This window comes from Ictalurus punctatus, chromosome 25, assembly GCF_001660625.3.
Source record: "Ictalurus punctatus breed USDA103 chromosome 25, Coco_2.0, whole genome shotgun sequence".
Lineage (NCBI taxonomy): Eukaryota > Metazoa > Chordata > Actinopteri > Siluriformes > Ictaluridae > Ictalurus > Ictalurus punctatus.
In genome coordinates, this window is record NC_030440.2 from 9,143,289 (window position 1) to 9,168,288 (window position 25,000).

Sequence of the window (25,000 nt, forward strand, 5' to 3'; positions counted from 1 at the left end):
CCTACAACAAAGTCGTTCTTTGTCTTTCTGGTATGCCAGAGATATAATCCAGAGGGACTCTGTTGTTGGAATAAATAATTGACACTCACACCCTTTTTAATCCTTTGAAGCCTCTCAAAATCCTGCAAGCTAAGAATTTATTGAGTTTATAGAACATGTTTTTAATAACATGTGATGTAGTCACTTGCTAAAAATACCTCTGGCTGTCTATGGGCTGGATATATGTAGTCGGTTGTGAGTATTGTATTCTCTAAAGCACAGAGAGTCCTTTGTGTGCCTCGTTGTCATACCAAACAGTAGAAGAACCCCAAAAAGAAAAGACCCACAATAAGCAAACACTTGATTTCTCCATGTTAGACATAGATCTGAACTATTGGAAGATTGTTTTAATGCTCTGTATCATTCAAGCCTTAATTTTGCATATACTTATTGACTTTTTTTTAAAAATTATTATCCCTATAAACATCAGGAAGCAAGTCTGAGTGAACTTCAATCAGCTTTTTGCAGTAATCTGAAATTTTTTCCCCTGGCTGTTGTCTTATCACCTTGTGTTTAGTGGAGCTTATTTGATTTCCTGATGATAAAGGATCGCATGCAATAACACCATAAAATGAAATGTTAACAATGTAACCAGTAACACAATAGCAGAAACCAATTACACAATGTTACAAGTTGACAATTCCTGAAGCTAGGAATCTTCCACAGCCATATTTGGTGTCTCCATTTTCAGCGGTGCTGTAATATACCCCTCCTGAGCTTAGTGTGTTGGAATGGACCTGTTGTGAGTAATGCTGCATTCCATTTTAACTTGTAACTCTGAATGTCCAACCTCAGACTAGAAAAAAAACACGACAGAAAACGATTCCTTTGCTCTGAATTCCTACTTGGAAACTTGGGGAGGTCTCCTCAACCCCGAGTTCAGTAAGTGACATCAAATCCACATGGCTGCTCACAGAATCAACAGTTAAGCATCAAAGTAGTGCTTCTTAACTTTAAAGTATTTGCATTAGATCCATCAACATGTGATATATTTGATTGTTACATCTATAACACTGAATATACAGATTGCTGTATTGAGGAGGAAAATATACATCACTCATCACAGTTAGCTGGCTTATTTGTTGCTAAAAAAAAAAAAAAAAAAAAAAAAGACGAACACGGTGACCTTGAAAATGATAATGTTAAATCCAAGTTATGACTTTCCACTTCCTGAGTTGAAAATAAAGGTCTTAAAAATAAAAGTTCTTCAATGGTTCTTTACAGCAATTTAGGCTCTGCAAAGAACCTTCTTCCTGCCAAGAACCATTTTCATAGTATAGGGTTTTTGATGTGAGCTATATGGTTCTTTGGAGATTGAAGAAGTTATTTATGTTTCATTATAGGTTCTTCAGAGCAGTGTATTGGTTCTTCAAAGTATCATCCCTTAACAGGTTAAAGTGAACCTTGTAAGGTCCTTTGTGGGACTGGAAAAAGTTCTCCTGGGATCAGTCTTAAGAACCATACTTTTATTCCTTAAAGCACTAGCTAAGGGCTTTTTAGAGAACAAAAATAATGGTTTCTTTGTAACAATGCTGTAAAGAACCGTTTCTGGGTTCTTTAAAGTGCCAATAAATAGATGGTTCTCACTTGAGAGTAATAGGTTCTTTGTGTAATTTAAGAGTTCTCCTAAGTCATCAAGCTGAAAAACCATTTTTGGTTCTAATCGGAACCTTTATTGTTGAGTGTGGTATGGAAAATTCATCTTCCCAAGGACCGGTTCAGTCCCACAGGTTCATTTATCATCCTGATACTTGAGTCCGAGTTTTTATTAAAATAATCAATATTAGTATTTTTTCTTTTTTCAGATTATCAAACTAATTCCTATCCCTTTTCATCATTACTCTGTTGCATGTATCCCTCTTGAGTTCAGTTCCACTGGATGACCCTATAGGGCTCTGTGTAAATAGTACTTGGAATTTCAAAGCTTTTGGGTATACACTTTGAGGTTTGGGTTTTTAGGTTGAGTCACTTTTCTTTAGTATATCCATCTGGGACCTTAATGTCAGTCACCAATTTTCTTTGCTCCCAAATGTCTGTTTGTCTATGTACATATACTGTGACCATGGTAAACTTTGTTATTATACAATGTTGATGGTAATGACTGGGATATGTTTTTCCGTCTTTCCTCCACTAAAACCTGTCTGACCTTTAATTGGACCTTTAACATTTGATTTTAACAGCCCACAGCACCATATTTATATGTACCAAGTGTTGATGTTTACTGTAAATGATTGTCTATTCTGTAAACTATTGTATATTATGTATATTAAGTATTGTATATTGCATATTGTCTATTGTGTGAATTGTCTTCTCTGTTGTTGACACTGTCACCATGACAAATTCCTTGTAATTCATTTGTACATACTGAATAAAAAGTTGATTTTAATTCTAAACAGAAAAACTTCTCATTTTTAAAGAATGCAATAAATGAAGAAGGACATGTGGAGGTTTAAGTGAGACTTTGCTTTGCAACTGTTTAATACCGTTGTTTTTAGAGGCACATGGTGGAGGAGAGAAATATTGTGGGGAGCCTCATCTGCATAGTGTTATGTGCACTATGTCAGGAATGTGTTTGGGTGTGTATGAGTGGTTTTGTGTGTGTGTGTGTGTGTGTGTGTGCGCGCAGCCCACCAGCCATTATCACTTAGGACACATACTGTACATTTGTATACACAATTCACTTTATAACTCATACAGTATGTAATAGGATTCAATGTGTTGATGTGTTATTGAGACAACAAAGAAAAGACACGTCCTAACTGCATGAGTTTCATTTCTTTTAAAAGTGTTGTTATATAGACAGAAGAGAGAATTGCATATAAATTACTTAATAGAAAGTTATTGGATTCAGTTCACTGCATTAAGAATATTTGTTTTGTTCCCTGCCAGAATCGAGGGGATATATGGATAATATGACACACTCTTCCGTGTCATCAGATGGAGACGACTTTCACTCTGAAGTAACATCTAGGCCCACCCCCTGCCAGAGAGGGTTTGGCTCCATGCGCTCAGTGAGCACCTCAAGTCCACTCCCCAACATTAACAGGTACTCTCACTCAAACCTACTGACCTTGCACTGTTCCTTATCAAATCTCGGAAAACAAACCCACGGGGTTGGTGAAAAAGATCAGTGAGAAATAAAGCCAGGGATCATCAGTCTTATCCACATAGGGAATGTGTGGCTACAGGCTTTCATTCCAGCCAGGCAGGAGCCAAACCTAATTCCAGTTGTTTAATCAGTTCATCTTGGTCTCCAATTAACAATCAAGTGTGCCTCCTGCTTGGCTGGTATGCAGCCACAATGTCTCTTTGCAGATACGATTGAAAACTCAAAGCATTATTTAATAGATAATTATCTGCATAATTAAATATTCTAAATGGCCTAGCATCCATACATTTTCTGTACCACTTATCCTACACAGGGATATCACACACGCATTCACACACTACTATTCACACACAATTTAGAGATTTCAATCATCCTACAATGCATGTCTTTGGACTGGGGGAGGAAACTGTAGTAGTCAGAGGAAACCCCTGAAGCACGGGGACAGCAAGGGCAGAGGTGGGACTCGAACTGCCAACCCTGGAGGTGTGAGGCTAACGACTAAGCTACCATGATGACCCAGCATAATAACAGTATTCATACCACAGCGCTGTTAAATTCTCAAATCTGATTGGTCAGAGGGGGCACGGTGGATTAGTAGTTAGCACATTTGCCTCACACCTTCAAGGTTGGGAATTTGAATCCCACCTCCTCTCTGTTTGTGCAGCGTTTGCATGTTCTTCCCATGCTTCGGGGGTTTCCTCTGGGTACTCCGATTTCCTCCCCCAGTCCAAAGACATGCTCTGTAGGCTCATTGGCATTTCCAAATTGTCTGTAGCGTGTGAATGTGTGTGATGGGTTGGCACCCCCTCCATGGGGTCCCCTGCATTGTGCCCTGAGTTTCCTGGCATAGTCTCCAGGCTCCCTTGCGACCCTGTGTAGAATAAGTGATATGGAAAATGGCTAGATGGGTTGAATGATTGGTCAGAACATTTTCCATAACAGCATGGATTGGATATTAATTCTGGTTGAAATTCAAATCAAAGGCTTATATTACTCTGTTTGTTCTAATACATTAACTTTTTTCAGAAACATGCTATTCAAACGACTTGTATGGCAGAGGCTCCACATAAACAGATTTAATAATGAACATGATATACACTGAGCACAAACATCTGTATTACAGTATCTGTGTATTATACTGCACTCGATTAGACTCTGAATTATACTGATCTATCATGAATTCTGATATTCTCTATATTATTCTGCCCATCCAGCCCTGTCCCGGCTCATTCGTGGTTAGAGAGTGGTTCTAACACCCCCCTGAGTTACTACACACCCCAGCCTTCACCTCCACTGTCACTTTCCACCCCTAATGCCCACAGCTCCCCTCGTGCCCTGCCACCCAGTTTTGACTTAGGGAACTTGGAACTTAGTCTGCTGGAAGCAATGGAGGGTCTGGAGTCTCTGGACTTTAATGGAACACAGCCTCCAATGTTACCTCAGAAGAGGAGAGGGATGGATGGAGGAGAGCTATCCCTGAACTCACCACTCAGACTAAGTGGAAGTTCCAATAACAATGGGTCACCTACAGCATCTTGTCCTAGTCCAGGTAAAATATGAAACATTATGCGCTTTCTCTAACCAACTTGAAAAAGAGTAGAAATCTGCCCACTGTTATTCAGAAAAATCCTCCAGGTCCTGCACATTATTTGCTTTTCCAGCATCTTTTGCATATTTGACCCCTTTCCAATAGTGACTATATGATGTTGAGATCCATCTTTTCATACTGAGGATAATTGAGGGACTCGTGCACGACTATTACAAAAGGTGCAAACATTCACTGATGCTCTAGAAGACAACATGATACATTAAGAGCCAGGGGGGTGTAAACTTTTGAACAGGACGACTGGTGTAAATTGTTATTATTTTGTCTTCTGGGAAACATGTAAATATCTTACGTAGCTTCTGAAGGGCAGTACTAAATGAGAAAAGATAAGATCTTTAAGCAAAATATTAATATTAATAGCTAAGCAATAATGACAGAAATCACTGTTGTGGGAGTTGGATTAAAAAACTCACTCTCTATGTCTAATTTCAGTTCTTCAGCGTTACTTTGTGTTTTCCATTCTTTCAGCAATGTTTTTGAAGAGGTAATAAATACTTCTTTTAGAGAGAAAAGATATTGTACAACTTATTTTGATATTAGATTAGACTGTATTTTCAGGCATACAGTACATATCAAAAGATTCATTTATGATATTGTTAAAACATGATTTTGTCACATGACATGTCTTCTACATTTACAGCTATTTAAACATATAATGCCCCACAAACGATGGAGACACTATTATTTAATTGCTTATGTGGTGCAATTATTTAGAGAGGAGGTTAAGAAGGAATACTGACATAATGAACACGTTCTGTTATTCAAATGATATGGACACGCAAACATCATTGGATGGCGCTGGATCACTTTCATAATTTACACTGATATTTCTTATCGAATATAGAAAGACGCACTAATAATAAACACCAATTATTTAATCTCAGCGCCATCCAATGATGTTTGTCTATGCAGCTACATATGGCAGATTATATAAACAATTTGAAAATATGCACATTTTAATTCTTTCTTATAGTGCATGTTTGATTAGTTTACCCTTACGTGTTAATTAATACATTAACTGGCCAACATGTACTTAAGGTGTTCGTTATTCACGCATGAATTCATCAGACTCACATCAAGTTGAGGTTAACTCTTCATTAGTTCATGATTAGTACATGCCTTAACTCATCATTAGTTCATATTTGAGTAAGGATTAATTCAGGTATTAGTGCATTATTATTCATGTGCTGTTATCGTAAAGTGTTACCAGAAATCCTGTTCAACAGAAATGAAGACCAAAAATATATATATATATATATATATATATATATATATATATATATATATATATATATATATATATATATATTTATTTTTTAATTTTTTAAAATGCTAATCATGTTGTTTCCCCATTGAACAGATTCATTTTCCAGTAAAGCAGACAAGGTGAAATTTGTTCAAGACACGTCAAAGTTCTGGTATAAGCCGGATATCACTAGAGAGCAGGGTGAGCATCCATCATGATTTTTATAAATATGTCTGCCACATTTTTGACGGTTTTTCGTAACATGAACAATCTTCTGAATTGTCTCTATTGGTGGGCTGTAGCCATTGCAGTGCTGAAAGATAAAGAGCCCGGAGACTTTATCGTCAGAGACAGTCACTCATTTAGAGGAGCATATGGACTAGCCATGAAGGTGGCCACGCCCCCACCTTCTGTCCTACAGCAGAGCAAGAAAGGTGAGGAGGTGCATCTTATTATTCATGCCTACTCTGGTTCTCTCTCTCTCTCCCTCTCTCTCTCACTGTATGTGTATATATATATATATATATACACACACACACCTTCTGATTTAAAAATCTTTGCTGCTGAATTGGGTCAAATCAAAGAATGAGCTGTGACTGAGGTCTGCTTGTGTTTCTTGCCATTTGTGTGTGCAACTTCATAAACCATCTGCCTCCTTCAATCAGAGGAAGGAAGCACACACACACACACACATATTGCATTTAACACTTACATCCTACTTCCGCAACTGTTTCTATGCTGTTTCTGAGCACCGGGTGATTTTTTACAACAGCTACAACATCTCCCCACCTCTCTGCTCCAACAACTAATCACCCAACTGCTCTACCATGATGTACTTCAGCAAAAAAAAGCAAGATTATAATAATGTTAACTAGCTTTCTGTTAAAGTGGACAAGATGAGGAAGGGTGGAGCAGAGAGGAGAAGATAAAAGAGTTAGGAGAGAAGATAAAAAGAGAGAAGTCCTTTTCAAAAAAATCTGGAAAAAACATGCTGATTTTTGAACTTCAGTAAAACTAAACAGAAAATATATGTACAGTTAGTGTTAGTACTCATCCGCCAACAGGTCCAGAAGGTTAAAGTACCAATTTTCCATCCATTCCATTATCCATACTGCTACTACACAGGGTCACAGGGGAGCCTGAGCCTATCCCAGTGAACTCAGTGCAATATGCAGGGGACATCCTGGACATGGTGCCAACCCATCACAGGGCACAATCACACACACGTTCACACACTACAGAAATTTGGAAATCAGAATACAACACATATTTTTGGACTGGGGGAGGAAACCTGAGTACATGGAGGAAACCCCCTAAACACAGGGAGAGCATGCAAACTTCACGCACACAGGGAGGAGGCAGGATTCGAACCCACAACCCCGGAGGTGTGAGGCAAACCTGCTAGCTTAAAATTGCCAGGATCAATGAATATGCAATTCAGATATGCCTCCATGTCCTTCAGGCATCACTGCTAGCACACAAGTTCGGATATGTCACAGGTACACAAAAGTGGTAATTCAATATCACTTATCATTTATTTGCATATTTATCTCTCACATTTGTTATATTATGTTAAGCAATTTACTTAGTAGCCAGAGTAGACAAACCTGTCAAAATAAACCTTAACAATTGTGATTTTATTTTGATTAGTTGCTTCGGTTGAACTATCTAGCCAATTATAATTTTCTGTAGTTACAGTGTCGTTGTTCTCAAATTTATATATCGGACCATGATCGCTTTAAGCTGTTGAGTCTATTTTGTGACTTCTGTGACTGAGCTCTTGCGTGACACTTACGCATAGTATCATGTGAGTGGGATCTGTTTTTATATGGAAGGTTTAAAATGAAAAATGATCAATTTAGTGCTGTGAAAACAACATTGAAAACAATGATGTATGTAATTTGAATTAGCCTCCATGCATGAACCTGTGGGTTCAGGTAAACTGTTTGTAATTAATGCCAAACCCTGTGTCTGTGTGCAGTGGGGGATCTGACCAGTGAGCTCGTGCGACACTTCCTGATCGAGTGCACACAGAAAGGAGTGAGGCTGAAGGGCTGCCCAAACGAACCCTACTTCGGTATGTATGTATGTGTGTGTGTATCTGTCTGTCTGTCTGGCAAGTTTGTGCTGGTGCAGGTGCTAGGAGTTTTTTTTTAATTCTGAAAAAATTTTACACCATCACCTCCCTCTAGTGGACAGATTTTGCACTAGTTTATTTCTATATGTGAATCATCATCATCATCATCATCATCATCACAGCATGCCTTTCTGTCTCGCTCATCTCGACTTCCAGCCGAGTTATATGTTTATTTATTAGAATATGTTCTTAAATTTTTTCCAGGAAGTTTGACAGCTCTCGTGTGCCAACATTCCATCACACCACTGGCTTTGCCCTGCAAACTAATCATCCCAGACAGAGGTACCCTGTGTGTGTGTGTGTGTGTGTGTGTGTGTGTGTGTGTGTGTGTGTGTGTGTGTAACAGATTCTAAGCATTAACATTATAATCATATGAGTCCCTTTCTCTGTCTCTGCCACTTTCTCAATAACAGACCCTCTAGAAGAGTTGAACGAGTCTGAAGGACAGACTTCTACAAACTCAGCCACCGAGTTACTGAAACAAGGAGCAGGTTTGTATGCTCTTGTGAAGCTAAAAAAGCACACTAAGAATATGTGTGTCTAGATTAGCGGTTTGCACGTCTTTGATCACTTTTCTTTACTAATTGAATAGTCAAAACTCTCTACTCTGCTGGGAACTACAACACCAAGACTCTCTACCATTCACACTCACCAGATTACTGATTACACACCTGGACTCAATCACAGTCACCACCACACACAAGCTATAAATACCCTGTGTCTCAGTTGGATACTATCCATCCTAAATAGTATCTGAGATTAGAGTTAGTGTGGCCCAAATGGTAGTATGTTGAATGAGACTCGGATGGTCTACTATTTCCGGTAGATTTTCGAAGTGTGGATACGTGGACATTTGTGTCCTCAACTGATTCCTGATATCCAACCACTCTAGTTGGTTCTATGTTGAACTGCATTGTGAACTTTCGAAATCTTGTTGAAGCAGGTGCTTTCTCATTCCCTGGGAAAATTCTCTCTCATGCACTGGTTCTCTATTTATTCCCTATGTAATTAAATTAGGCATTGCTTCTAGCAGAAATAATAAAAGTATTTTAAAAAAAGAAAGAAATGTAATGTAAAAGGAAATGCGAACAGCACACAGTGACTAATTTATATTTGATCAGTCAAGGACTGAATCTAGGCTACTGGACTGTAGTATTCCCATAATCCTCAAATCCTTGAAATGATGTGTATGTACATGGTAATCATACAGTGTTGTGTTTCATAAATATATATGTCCAAGAAACATCTACATTTACAGAAAGAGGACATTTGAATGATGAGGCAAACAAACCACAGGCCCATTTCATAGCAATAGGGTTGGGTGATCTGACAAATATATCATATCATGATACTTGATACATGATACATGAAGACATATCTGCCATACACGATGCATATCACAATATATAATTTAGCTATAAAACTGTCTACAAAACAACAGTAAAATAAACAAAAAAAAACTTTAAACTGAGTTTGATGATACTTTTCTTTAGTGTCTACAAAGACAATGAAGATTAAGTAAAAAAAAACACATTACATCAAATCAATGGCATCCATTCAGTACCATTTAATTTGTAATGATTTAAAACGTGAAAAAAATATGTCACCATACCAACGATATCTCCGGAAAATTATATCGTGTAATCATTTATCACTGTATTGATATTATATTGATATATCGCCCAGCCCTATTTGGCAAGCATGCGGGATTATGATGTTAACTACTTGTAACAAAACTCTATAAAACTTTTAAAGATGGGTTTCTGTAGCTCTTTTTCAATCCAGTGACTTACAGTATATCTTGCTCTGAAAACCTCAGTGTGTCGCAGTGTTTGAAAGTGTCAAAAAGTCTGGAATCTGACACATGAAAGTGCGTATACATGGAAGTGTGCAGAAGCAGATCCCAACCTTGTGTGTGTTTGTGTGTGTTTCAGCGTGTAATGTATGGTTCCTGGGCAGTGTGGAGCTGGAGTCTCTGACAGGTGTACAGGCAGTACAGAAGGCCACCACAGTGAGTCTTAGTCAGGATCCTCCAGCCATTTCCACTATCGTTCACTTCAAAGTGTCTGCTCAGGGCATCACGCTTACAGATAACCAGAGGAAGTAAGTCTCCCACACACACAAATAAGAAAAAAAAATGTGAAGAAAAAATCAGTTTAAAAAAAATCATTGTATATATGTGATATATATATCACATTTATGTCACTCATCTGTTGTTTTTCATTGACAAACAGTTTTTCATATGTGTTTAGAAATCACAGTTTGAGTTCTTTCGATGTTTTGTGTTTATAGATTGTTCTTCAGGAGACATTATCCTGTCAACACAGTCATATTCTGTGCCCTGGATCCTCAGGACAGAAAGTAATCATCACACACTTACATCTACAGCATACAGCATGTAGCTTATTTGTAATGGGGTGGCTGTGGCTCAGGTGGTAGAGCGGGTTTTCCATTAATCATAGGGTTGGCCCACATTGACTCCACATTCCCGGCCCACATGACTCCACATACCGAAGTGTCCTTGGGCAAGACACTGAACCCCAAGTTATTCCCGATGGCAAGTTAACGCCTTGCATGGCAGCTCTGCTACCATTGGTGTGTGAGTGTGTGTGTGAATGGGTGAATGAGAACCAGTGTAAAGCGCTTTGGATAAAAGTGCTATATAAATGCAGACCATTTTCTTAATGCATACTGATGTATTCCAGCAAGGCTCACTTACGTATATTTTATTTACAGATGGATGAAAGATGGCTGCTTGGAATCGAAGTAAGTCTTTCCCCTCTTTTTTTAAACTCATCTCCATATCTCACTCTCTCTATATATAACTAAAGTTAAATAAACACATTTTCCCCTTTGTCTTGTGTGTATCTGTGTGCACACAGGATCTTCGGCTTTGTAGCGAGGAAGAGTGGGAGCAGCATGGGGAACGTATGTCACCTTTTCGCAGAGCATGACCCCGAACAGCCGGCCAGCGCTATTGTCAACTTCGTCTCCAAGGTGATGATTGGCTCTCAGAAGGCCAAATAAACTCAAACGTGGCCTTTTATTCAGCCATTTTCATATTCCACTGTGGAATGACAGGCACGTGGCAACCGCTTCTTCTTTTTTTTCAAAATTGTGGAAATGTCGACTTGTGTCACCAAAACGAATACAAAAATCAACATTTTTGTACTTGCATAGAGGACATTGAAACTGCTACAAACTATTAAAGACTACCAAAAGACTATTGAAGACTAGAGCATGACCTTTGCTCAGTTTCACACGTTCTTTAAATGAGCACCTGGCACACATTTGAGCTTCATGGCCTTGAGCTGCTTTGTGCCTTTTACACAGATTATCCAATAGAGGGTGTCCCATCTCCCATCTCAGTTTAAAATAACTTTAAGATTACCGGCTGTGTCGGTTGCAAAATGAAGCGCCATGTGATCAGAGTTACAGTCTGTATTGTGCAGAGTCTGCAAGTCCTGTGTGAATGCTTTCAGAACTCTGTTTCCAGTAAGCCTAGATTTGAAAGCCCTTCATAAAATCCTTAAAACATTTCCCAGCACTATTTCATTTTCCACTGTTTACAAACTCCAGTAAACTGCACTGCTTCTAGAATTAAATAGAACTGTCAAGTCCAATAACTGATATTGAATCATTATTTTTGCTCTGCCAAAGGTAATTTACTTTGGTGATGAAACATGTCTAAAAGATAATGTGTTTATCTTATATTATCATTGGTTAGACACATTTTGCAGGATTTGGGCTGCTAAATGACTCACTGTTTAATATCAATTGAAAAAATGTAGTGCTAAAGGAGCATGAAGAGCCCAGAAGAAAACAAATTTCTTCTTGAAACTGGACTGTAGCCTGAAGCCTCTCTGTTACTGCCATAAATAACATATTACATGTATTCATTTTCCTGTTTAAATTCTGATATGAATAATTAGTGGCATTTGGCATACTGTATTGGTAAAATACGTATCATATGCATCATAGCTCATATTTTGTGTATGCTTGTTTTATATTCATCACTGCTTGCTTGTAATTTGCTGGTTGGAATTTGTTCACTAAACCAATCGATTTGTGAGTTGGCCAGCTTTGTCTATTGAGTATGGACTGTTAACTATTTTTATAATCAATTTATGAACCTAGTATGACTCATGATGAATCATATTTAATGTAAGTACACATATTTATTTTCAGCATTAAGCATTTTCTTAAGTTGCATTATGATCTGTTTGGAAAATCGGTATATTCATCTCATAAAGCATATCAACTAATCCACCAATCTGAAGGATTTTATTCCATGTCAGTGAAATCTCTGCGAAAAATGAAACTTCCGTCGCTAGATAACCAGATAACCAGTACATTCTTTATAATTCAGAACTTATAATGCAGCTTTAATAGATTTTTCCCCCTCTCAATGCAGCAACCTAAGTACGTAGTTAGTGAAGAAAATTGTCAAAATTTTTAGCAACATTATTGTTTCTTGCAGCCTGGTTACATCTCCCCCACTGCATAATAAAGTAATGATGATGATTACCTCCATTCAGGTGTATTTGTTGTAAATGATGTATAGATATGTCTGCATCCTGTATTCTTATATAATAAAAGCAAGTTAACAATCTAGTGTCATTTGGCAATATATGAAGACTGACATGTTTCAGTCCAAACCAGCAGGTGGCAACAGTTAACACACACACACACACACACACACACACTTTGACACTCACCATTGACAAAATTAGTAATGCAGCTAATTAATGCTATGCAACACTTAACTCTAATGCTACACCTTTACCTCAGTAACCGCAGAGGAATCTTTTAGCTCTTTTATTTATAACTTTGGTGATAAAAAAAAAAAAAAGAAAGAAGCAGTTATCCTTATGGGAACCAGTCAAATGTCCCTACTAGTTCAAAACTGTTAGATATTCATATCATTGTGGACACACACACACACACACACACACACACACACACACACACACACACACACACAATGTTTAAAATATAAAATGCAAATGAGATCTAAAACATAAATAATTATAGACAAAAGCAATTCCTTTTAAATGGAGACAATCATTTACACGTAATCGTACATGGGTGTTTGCAAGGGAAAAAAACAGATTTCTATATTGGAAACTAACGATGGCTCAAACAATCGTAATAATACTGTGTGTGTGCGCGTGTGTGTGTTCTCTCTCTCTTTCTCTCTCTCTCTCTCTCACACACACATACACACACACACACACACACACACACACACACACACACACACACAGAGAGAGAGAGAGAGAAACTCCCTTTCTCTGGCTTTGTTTATTCATTGCCTTTATGTCACCTCTTTTCAAGTCACAGCATGCTTGACTAAGGGTGAAAGATTCATAATCTGGGCCTTTTGATGCTTTAGATCTTGTGTGTATGAAGTGTGCCTCTCAAGGACAGAGGTATTTGAGGTGTAAAGAATATATATGATTGTGTGTGTGTGTGTGTGTGTGTGTGTGTGTGTGTGTGTGTGTGTTTGTGTTTGGATGGTTTCCCGGCTGGGATTCTTCTTCAACAAACTCATGGTCAAGAGGAAGTATGAGCTCAGACTACAGCTGACAAATTGCATTTAGTCTGTTTAGTCTGCTTTGAGTATGTGTGTATACATGGTCTTAGGGATTGGGTTAGTGTCTCAGACAGAGAGGTGTTTAGTTTTGTCACTAAAATGCTGTGGATTTCGGTCAGCAGTAACCGACTGGCTGATATGATAGTAGTATGCAAATACTGTGATAATTTTGTGATAGCATCGCGAATGTATCACGATGAACTGTCAGTAATACTTTTATATCACTGACTGATGCCATATCGGTTTGAAGAAACATGTTTTCAAAGTCTTCAAGTGCTGCGATTCATTCTTATCATAACTAACTTTTAATAACCGGACATTGATGAGTTATCTCTCTCCACATGGATAGATAACATCAATCACTGAATATTGTAAATTATAGGAGAATTCTAAACACTATGCTGGGACATAGTGTGTTTGTATGGAACATGTGTGTTGTGTTTAGAGTATGCATGGCGTATGTGATATATGGGGGTTGGTGACTTGTATGTTTAGCTTTAGAACGTAGAAATTTGTTCTGGTTAGAAATCAGGGGTTGGGGGGTTGGTAAATGTATATGTAAATGTATGGCCAGAGGGGGTTCAATGTTAACTTCTGGTGCCTACGTGAGCTATGGGGGTTGGGGAGTATTAGTTGAGCATGCTTTGTCATGTCTAAATGTGTACTTTTTATATAGAATTGTAAAGAAAGCCTTGTCAAGGAAATTAGAGGTCGTGTTAAAAAAAGGTGCAGTGGATACTGTTACATCACTCCTAATATTTCCAATCCAGCTTCACTTGTTTGTTTTTTTTCCACACTTACCAACATGCATTCAACAGTTAAGATCTTGTATACTCGATTAACTGTTAATCACCCCCTATCCACCCACACACACTTCTTTGTCAGGACATGGCATATCCCAATCCTGTGGGTGTGTGTGAAACAGAGAAAGTGAAAGAGGGGTTTGGATGCATGACCTCATCAGGAAAGGAAACTTTCCCACAGTCTTCACACAAAGCCTGCTGTCAAAAGGTGAACAGAGAGAGAAAGAAAAGAAATTTAACACACCAGATGAAAAAAAAAAACAACAAAACACTTTCCTAATCTCAGTACACAGTCACTCTCAAAAAGACATTTAAAAACAAATATTTAACAATGAAGAAAAATGATGGACATCATGAAAGGAGTGTTGAAAAAGATGCTGAGTTGTCACCCCACCCCCCTCCCTCCCCCTTCCCCCCAAGTCATGTCTGGTCATTTCTTACATTCATCAATGCTGGGTACAGCAAAATTAAAGTTATGTCTACTTAGCAAACTCATTAAGCAATTTGATACATTTATATATTGATATTTCTTGTATATGTAATATACTGAAACACTTGGACACATTTATACATTTGTTATTTATTACTCTTTCATTCATTCATTTATTCATTCATTCATTTAACTTTGAGAGTGAATTGTGGCTTCGCTTTAAAAGAGAAATCTACCATATCTGTAGTGCATGTGCTATTACTTTGGCAAATCATTTCGACCCATTTCATTACTTATTACAGACAAAAACAAACCTGTTTACTCAAAAACCCAAACACAACTGAAGGAGATGTCAAATACACTGTAAAACCAGATAGTTCATTTAACTCCAAAAATTTGAGGAAACTAATTACCTCAAAATTTTTAGGTTGATAATTTAAGTCAAATACACTTAAATATAACAAAAATGTAACTTAAACTTTGTAATTTAAAATACATTTTTGTTATATTTAAGTGTAATTGGATTAAAGAAATTGATTTATCAATTAAAAAATTTTGAGGTAATTAGTTTCCTCAAATTTTTGGACTTAAATGAACTTATCCGTTTTTACAATGCACATCTCAAAGTAAATAGGCCAAATCAGGTATTTTGGCCTGATTGCATATGGATACCACAAAACCTGTGACTGTAATTCCATTTTATTTGACTGATCCACTGTGCATGGTAGGGTGGCGTAGCACATCGCACTGCTATCTCACGGCTCCAGGGTCCTCGGTTCCTTGGGTTACTGTCTGTGTGGAGTTTCAGTGCATGTTCTCCCTGTGACAGTGTTTGCTCCCCCACCTCACAAAAAACATGTCAGTAGGTCGGTTGGCTGCGATAAATTGACGTGTGTGACTGTATATCCAGGGTGAATTGCTGCCTCATCACCTGTGTCCCCATGATAGGCTCTGGATCCACTATTATATCACCCTGATAAGGATATATGATTACTGAAGATAAATAAATGACATTTCCTGGTGTTTTCAAGTTTGATTGAACAATATGTCCTTGCTAGGGCACACTTTCTGAAATGAATACAGGGTAATAGATGTAGTTTTCAAGATGCATCTAATAAAACTTAATTGAAGGAATTAAGCAACTACCCCTGGATTTCCATTGCAAGGAAGTTTTGAGTAAAATAAGTAAAGTTTTCTGTTCTTTTCTCGGTAAATTAAGTACATTCCTACCCAAGGTATTCATACTGTATATACAATGCATGCTCCTATATCACATGAAGTCTTGTAAGCCAAACATTACCTCACTTCCTATTTAATACCTACAGTAATTCACCTTTTTTATGTAATTTGCATCAGATTTAAGCTTTTTCAGATACAGTTACCTATGGAAGCCTTAAGAGGCCATGCATTATTATTATTTTCTTTCTTGTTTTCTCGTGATCGTGACTTAATTTTTTTATGACCTCCACATAATAAAAAGTTGTTTTCTCGTGATCTTGAAATAAAGAAAAGCCGTTTTCTCACATCATTTTATCACGAGAAAATTTTGTGAATGGGATTGGTGTTGCATGCCCGTTGGCATCTTCACCATCGACATCAATTTAAGAACGGCCCGCTGTAGAGGTGGACTTTATATCCACATTAAGAGAGAGGGGTGTCCCCTTCTCAAGTGTCAGACACTTATGTGGAAGTTGTCAGTGACTGAGCTAAGCTGATTGCGCTAAGCTTTTGCTGCCTCCAGAACAATAAAAACAACATGCTGTCATGTTGAGTCCATCATTTTTCATAGTCAGTTTTCTGTGAGCTTTGCTTTTATGGAGTTTTGTTCACGTCACTAAGTGCAAATGAGCTGTGATGTGAACAAGCTTTCACTAAAATGTCCTAAATGAGGCCCAATGATATTAAAAGATTATTGTGAGCTTTTTTCTTCTCCAAAACGCTAATTTTGTCAGTGTGATTTTTCATTGATGGCTAATAGAACGCAGAGAAATGTGGAGAGCCAATCAGATTCAAGATCCTGAATCTTTTGGCCAGCAAAGTATACAAAACATATTAGACACACCGTGGCGTAAATATTCTATCCATTGCAAAGTGACATCAATAGTAAGAGGGTGAGATTCTATGTATTGCAGTAAGATATTATTGTTAATTCAGAAAACTCAAACGCAGCTTATGATGTGTGGACAACTTTCACCTTGTCTCTTTCTTGGAAAAAGTGGGAAGCAGGCATGTTTTAAAGGTTAAAGTGGCATTGAGATAGCGGGTTCATATTATTTTATTATACTATAAATGATTTCAGCTAGAGGGTGCAATGATATTACATGATTTACTTTTAACAAGCGGCACATTCGTCACACACTTATCATGTGACAATGAACTCAGCATTTTCCTTACTCAGGGACTTGATGCTTATGCAGACATAGACATAGCAGCACTCTCATGTTCCCTTTCAGACTAGCCTACGTGGTCTAAAGCACATGCTGAGAAGGTCTTGCCTTTTGTTATCTACTCCCAGAGTGCATTGTCTATGCATTCATACACTTAAATACACACACATTCAACAACTTAATGAAGCTGTGTAAGGGGTGGGCAGAGTAATCACACTTACAAAGGCCTCTTAGCCAAGGAGAGACCAGCAGATTAACTTTCATTACATCAGCATTTTGACAATACCCTTAATGAGGGAATCACTTCTAGTGTGTGTGTATGTGGGTGTAATAGAGGGAGAACTGGAGAGAGAGAGGGACTTGTGTTGAGTAGACTGGCTATGTCTGCTCTTCTTTCATTCCATCATTGCCCCAATTCACCTTCACTCCTAAAAGGCCAGAGTAGGAATTGTAGAAACCGCACCATGGCTCTCCCAGAACTAGCACAGAATTGATCCAAACTGAATGTGATAAATTAACATTTTTCTTTCATCTTAGAAAATGGTTGTTTTAAAAGCCCTGTTTAAGGTTCTGTTGGAGACCCTCAGCCATTGCAGCAATTCCTGAACCAGTTATGATTTCACAGTTTTAAGAACAACACTTCATTTATTACAGGTTCCAAGCTGCACAGGATTTTCAGTTCTTTCTAATAGCAACTGGTGACTGTCTAAAATGCTAAGAGCTTCTAAAGCACTCTCAAAATTTGCTGTAATAGTCCAAGAAGTCCTTCTCCAACGTGTTTTGTTTATTGGAAAAGGTATGTGATAGTCATCTGGCAAATGACACTGACAGCTTATTCACTTTCTGTTCTTCTGGCTACTCTTACTAGAAGCTTTGCTAATCCATTCATTGCCTCAGCTGTATCCCTTCACTAATTACATGATTGGTTTGCTCATTAGCCAATTGTGCTAACTGTGAAAGAACATATCCTTGTGGCATACTAATTGGACAGGCCGTACGCGGATGAAGATGCAGGCCACATTTGCATTGGAGAGGAAGAAGACAACGTCATCCATTTTCAGTGCCTCTTCCACAAAAGACCCCTCTAATGTTTGTCCTCACAGTTCCCTAATAAGGGAATAAGGTTCTATACAAATACACCCTCCTGCTTCAGATTGTAAAGGCTGTGTCACCAGCTCTCTGTTTTCTTACATAAAGACTGTATGTATGCCTCATTTCACCTCAACCTCCAGATTATGGGCTTGTAGTTCCCTTTGAGGCTCACTAGAGGGATAACTGATTAGCATAAGTGAATAGATGACCATGAAATTCCCAGGCTGTAAAGGATTTGTGAAAGGAAATTATCTAGCAAGTTTTGGATCAGTAGGCTTGCTAGCTGCATGAAAAATGTAAAAAAAAAAAAAAAAAAAAGTTGCAAAAAAATTTAAAATAAAAGTTGTGTGTTCTTGAGGCACTTTTGATGACATTACATACTTCATAACATCACTAGATGCATTTGTTGTTTTATCAGGTAAACCTTGTGTGTGTTAGCAGTAACTGACTGTAGTTCATATTCTACTATTAGTGGTTTAATGCAATGCCACTCTCTGTATCTGTTTTTGTTTAGTGCTCCAACGTTTCATATCTAAATAAAACCCAACCCTTGAAAAATTTCATTTTCATCCACAAATTATAACAACGAATAGCAATTTGCAGAATATAAGTCGGTCTACTTGAGCATGCCAAAAAATAAACAACAAGCCTGATTATTGCAAATCTTATTAATGTCATGTTAATAACGGTCTTTTGTCTGCAAGCTTCATATTTGTGTCCGCATCACACATCAGTAAAAACCCTCCACTTTCATGACTTTTTTTGCATCCCATGGCATCCCACTCCCAACGCACACCTCTAGTCTCGATCAAGATGCCCTGTGAACCTTTATAACAAGCTTTCCTAAAAAAAAAAAGTACGTAAAATTAAAAAGTGTCCCTTGTATTCATATCTGTATTTGTATGAATTAATATTTTGCATTTTTATGATTGAACACATTGTAGTCACTGTATTCATAGTTCGTTATGTCCTTATTTGATTTGTCCAATTTTTGTCAGCCCCCTCTATAATACCACTATAGATTGATCAGTGAACAGATACTATTTGTGTAGTGTGTATGAGACTGGTATGAACATATTAAACGCTGTCCTGCTTAATTGACAATACTAAGATCACCACAAGATATATAGGGCGTCTCAAAATTCTCCATACATCAGGGAAATTAACACTTTTTAGCAAAATGTCTTCCAAATTTTTTCCCTACATAGTACTCCTCAGCTTTCCTCAGGTCGACATTCTCAGTATCTCATTTCTGTGAGCTGTAAGCCATAATCATCAAGATTAAAACAAAAAAAAAAGGCTTGAAATACCGAGATGTGGATGTCCACGACCATCCACTGAGGAAGGCATAACCAGCTGGCGTACATAGTTCCCTATGTATAAAGACTTTTAGGACCCCGTGTAGATAACAGTAAGAAACTAATCATAAAAAATTAGTTGACAGACAATTTAAACTTTAACATCTGCCTTACACCCCAAGTATACCCAAGAGGGCACTTTCAAAAACCAGCCTTTCATTCCTTTGGGAGTAATGAACAAAATATGGATCTGAAGCGATGGAGTCAATACACTGTCTGTGTGTCTGGGCAGAAATTGGTGCTGGACTACATCACTCATCAGCATGAGCATGTCACATGAACCAGTCACATGTCTCAATCAGCCTCACCTGGGTCTTGTTTTCACCCTGATTATCCCCTATATATAAGTTCCTTTGGTTCACTTTTTTGTTAAGCTTCTGTTGTTTCTGTCGTGTTCCTAAATATACTATAGTCTTGCTCATGGTCTGTGTGTTTATCCCTGTAGCTCCTGTTTGTGTTTCTTGTTTTCTCACTATTTTAGTTATTTGTTTGCATGTTGTTAAAATGAAGTCTGTGCTTGCATCCACTGTTTACATATTAACTTTAGCAATGTCCAGTAATGACATGACTGTTACATGTCAGATGTTTGGTTGGATCTCACTGTACTCTGATGAAAACAGTCAAGTTCATTAGCCATGGCTAAGACTTGTCCTGTTATGTGAGCTCAGCTTGATATATTATGTGGGCAGAGCACTTGTGCAGGATGTGATAAAGTCTCATAGGAGTGTGGAACATCCCTGCTCTTGGCATTTGCTGTTGGCCTAAATGTTTAGATTGAAAAAGGTCCAGCAAATATGATGCATGCATCTAATCTCCCACAACGTGGGCTGCATTTCTTTGTCCTGGCAGAGAATCAGTATTTCATACATTCAGTTACTATGGGCCTTGTCTGTAGAATGAACTAACCTCAGTACTATGTAAATGTGGCATAGTGACTGTTGGTTGCTATGAAAAAAATTAAGTTTTCCGATAGGTTTTCTTGATTCAGCTCATATTTAACAGATGCATTAAGCATGTGAACTATCAAATGCATGTTGATAATAGTAAACAGGCATGATATCATGATGATGGTACCATCACATGATTTAAATAGCTTCTGTTCCATTTATTTTTTAGCTAGCACTCTTTTATGTGCATCATTGCTAAAATAAGGCATCGTTGATGATTGATATAATTATGTGCACTATTTGTTATTAAGTCAATATAGTTGTGTATGGTTACTGTTGAATGCAATTCAGAGGAAATGCTGTGGTCACATTTGGCCTGCGATCCAGAACAGTTGCTTGTACTGACCCAGATTCCAATGATTCAAGGTCAAGGAATGAGGGTGGGAGGTGAATGAACAAATTAAACAGATGGACATGGAGAGAAGGAAGGAGAGAGACAGTGACAGAGGTGAATGGAGAAATGTGTGAATATGTGAGAGAAAGGGCTAGATTGAAAGCAGGGTAGAGAATGACAGTTCAATCTGAATGTCTAATCTAAGGCTAGGATGCCTGCCATTGTGTCATACTTTCTTTCTGCTAGATAAAGGCACCAGGTAGGGCTGCACTCCCTTTACCGTTATTGCCATTTTTATTAGATCCCCTTGCTATCTTAATACATCACAAACCAGTGTTTTTTTTTTTCTCTTGTAAAGCCCTAGTACATCATTCTAAGTGAATCAATTCATTTGACTATACAGCTGAACTGGTGGATACTATTGTTATCACTGAAACATTTGATGACAAGTGTTTAAATTAGCTTTTTACTAGAGTTATAAAAACGTATTATGGAAACGAATCGGGGTGGGCGGGGGTGGGAATCCCATGTTCCCTTCACGTGGTTGGGGGTTTGAATCCCACTTTGTATTAAATCCTTATGACTAGCCAGGTGTATGAATGGGAAGGTGAACAAAGGGGAAAAGACACAAACCCCACCCAATTTTGGAAAGCCCCCGCCCCCCTTCCAAGCAGGGAGTAGGAAAGTACAGAGAGCACCAATATAGCTATCAGTAGTTTAAAAAAAAAAAAAAAAAAGTATTAATAGATTATTGAAAGCAAACAGATGTTAATATGTATTAAACAAGTTTTACTGTGCTCAAAACATCCTTCAAACATCCTAATTACTTTCAAATGACAAATGCACCCTTCTTCTCCTCTGCACATTCCATGACAAATGATGACCTCACACATTCATTCATTTATCTTCAGTATTAAATTTATCCAGGTCAGACAAAGTTCAGTATATTTTAAATGTAATTAAGTACATATATTTTGACTGGTATCAAGGTGTATATAATGGAAACTATGTTCATTATATAAAGGTAATTTTGACTGCTGGGAGTGGCAGGGAAAAGGAGAAAAGAGTAAGAGAGAAGTGTGTGTGTGTAAAAAGAGAGCTCTTTTGAGAGAAAGAGGCCTAAAGTCATTTGCTGGTTTTATAAATAGCTTAGGAGTCACTGTTGATGGCAGCACTTTCATGGGCATTGTGGAGTATTTACCATCCAGTCACCATCCATTCTGTTCCTCACATGCACCCACATGCACAAACAAACACACAGATGTGCGCTTTTATACCTTAGGCTCTTTTTAGCAGGCACTACAAAGCAACACTCTAATACCACCACAATTGCTGCACTTTTCATTCATTTATTCATCTTTATCCTGGTCAGGGTCACGGTGGATCCGGAGTCTATCCCGGGAATGTCGGGTTAGAGCCAGGAACACATACAGTGCTTGCTGCATTTTGCTGTGTGAATCTTTTTTACTATTATTATTTATTATTAGTTCAACTCATCACTGAATATCAGTCCTTCCTGAATTGCTGGCTGAAAATATATCTGATTATGATGATGTTTTTTGGTAATCATGCAATAAATAATGACTCAGCTTGGCATTGGTTAATCAGTGAAATAAAAATTTGCATCATATATGTGAGCCATATATGTGACACAGGTTACTGTGCATGACAGAGACATATAAAGAGAGAGAGAGTGAGAGTGAGGGAGATAGAAAAGTGTGATATTAAAACTCTACAGAAAGTGAACCACTGACCCTTGGGTCATAGACCATGACCCCAGACAATGCCACTGGAGTTGGCCCTTTAACTATGGACTCAAATAACCTCTCACCCCTGACCTGCAGACTGGGAACGTTACATCATCCCTTTCCCATCAGTATTTGGAGCATCGAACAATTGTGTGTGTGTGTGTGTGTGTGTAGCAACCCTGGATGGAAACTGTAATGGAATGATATGAGACAAAGAGCATCAGAAAACAGTGGCGGTACAAGTGACAAAAAGTCTCTGCCATGAAACACAAACCTTTCATTCTCAAGTCTCTTTCCCTCTCTGTCTGTCCATCTCTCTCACACACACGCACACATACTTAGACACAGAGGGAGCTCAGGTGTCTCCTCTCGCTCTACAGGAACTAAATGGCTCTCTTGGTTTAGTCCAACAATGTCAGTGACACTCTAGCACTGGCCTATGAGTCCTATTGTTAGCTTACAATCCTCTTGGCATTGTGCGCAATAATGCTCTCTCTGAATGGGCAGCCTAACCTACTTGTATTGTCACTAATTGGTCTCTCCCTGGCGGGAGGAGAGAAAAAGAAGGGAAGGATGAGAGGGTCAGGAGCCTGGTTGAATCCACCGTGCAGCACTGTGATGGAGAAACAGTTCGGACAAAGAGGCTTTTGTGGCACCACGGTTCAGAATTCAACAGGAAATGCATCTCACCCCCCTTCTCCATCTGATAAGGGCTTCAACTAACCATTACCTCATCACACAAACACACACAAAATGACTCCACAAGTACTTACTTGTGCATACATTTACTTAAGCATAGGTATTGAAGCATTATAAAAGTAAAATCCCCTCTGGCTGTGTAATTGTTTCAAGTTGTCCCTGTTCCCAACACACCTGATCCACCTCACAATGAGCTCGATAATTAGCTGATAAGCTGGATCAGGTGTGTTAGAGCAGGAAAAACATGAAAACTGGGCAGGGCAGCAGCTCCCTGGGCTTGCAACTGAGAAGCCATGTCATATAAGCTAGGCAGGAGTAATTCTGCGAAGACAGCTCAAGTGTGCCAGGAATTTAACTGTACATGTCGGGCTTTTTAAAGAGGAATTTCTCTGGCAGTCTATTTCCTTATTAACTTTGGTCTACTCTTGCATGTACCAGTTTTCTGTTCCTCTGAACAAGGAGTGGTTTACAACAACAACAAAATCTACCTTTTCCCAGAATGCAACATGCAAATCCTGAAGGATTACTCTCTGATAAAGAGAACTACAAGGGTCCTCCCAGAAGAAACTACTTGAAAGCAGCTACTTTTGTTTTAAAATATTCGGCTTTCCTGTTCATTTTATGTGGTTATTGTCTAGGATTACTATTAAATCTAGTTTTATATTAGGCTGCCAAGAGAAAAAAAATAGTCATATGCTGCCTAAAAGATAATCCAAAAGGTAGGCTGCTTTTCTGGGCAAAGATTGGTGCAGAACTAGTGCCAACAAAAGCAGACTGATGATTACATCTAATTGCCCTGCATAAAAATGGGCAAATCTTCGAAAATATGGACCTAATTAAGCTGAATGTGCTGGTGTTTACTGGTCCATATATAGCAATTCTCATGTGCTGTTGCCTTTCTGTGAGGATGTGCACTTTAACAGTCCAGAAAGATGGCAAAGCCAACACTTGGTACACACTCACATTCTGCACCTGCTTAAAAGGAAATCGCTCTCCATAACAGGAAGTGACAGTAGTAGTTTTGTTTATTCTGCACTGATTTGCTAGGGTGAACAGCCAAATAGAAAACCTTTTCTTCCACCCAGGCTCCAATGCTGATTTGCCACTAAGTAGCAATGGTAAGTGCCAACAATGTAGACCGCAAAAACTACAAACGATTTTCATCCACTGATGGTCAACAACACACCCAGTTAACTGGCTGACAGCTGGTGTTGTGTAGTTGGGCACTAAGAGTTACATGTCAGTGGGGATTCTGGGGATTATAGCTGGGACAGTTCCTTGTGGCCCAAATGTTGTGACCCTGGTGGTGCAGCTAAATATTATGCACCAGTAGGCTGTGATCATAGATTTTGGTAGGGTTACTATCAGTCAAAAATCGACAACCTACAGTCAAGCCTCTTGTTTTGAGTGGTTTAAGACATACCTTTGTTTAACTGTGATCGATACAGCAGGTATGTTTCCCATCACCA

General features: G+C 38.3%; 2 protein-coding genes across 5 annotated transcripts in view; one reads left to right on the top strand and one right to left on the bottom strand.

Annotated features, from left to right (window-relative positions):
* The window catches only part of si:ch211-191a24.3 (tensin-3), a 49,807-nt gene extending 37,055 nt beyond the window's left edge, over positions 1-12,752 (top strand). For all 3 annotated transcript variants that reach the window (XM_047150835.2, XM_047150836.2, XM_017456200.3), the window contains 11 exons: positions 2,929-3,085; positions 4,363-4,697; positions 6,115-6,201; positions 6,303-6,434; positions 7,982-8,077; positions 8,342-8,419; positions 8,551-8,628; positions 10,072-10,240; positions 10,430-10,498; positions 10,874-10,903; positions 11,020-12,752. In XM_047150835.2, the coding sequence (XP_047006791.1) occupies positions 2,929-3,085; positions 4,363-4,697; positions 6,115-6,201; positions 6,303-6,434; positions 7,982-8,077; positions 8,342-8,419; positions 8,551-8,628; positions 10,072-10,240; positions 10,430-10,498; positions 10,874-10,903; positions 11,020-11,164 (1,376 nt within the window). In that variant the 3' untranslated portion in view covers positions 11,165-12,752. The remainder of the gene's footprint in view (positions 1-2,928; positions 3,086-4,362; positions 4,698-6,114; positions 6,202-6,302; positions 6,435-7,981; positions 8,078-8,341; positions 8,420-8,550; positions 8,629-10,071; positions 10,241-10,429; positions 10,499-10,873; positions 10,904-11,019) is intronic.
* Positions 1-25,000, bottom strand: part of mcm3l (MCM3 minichromosome maintenance deficient 3 (S. cerevisiae), like) — a 103,967-nt gene that overhangs the window by 50,902 nt on the left and 28,065 nt on the right. The gene's annotated exons all lie outside the window — the stretch shown is intronic.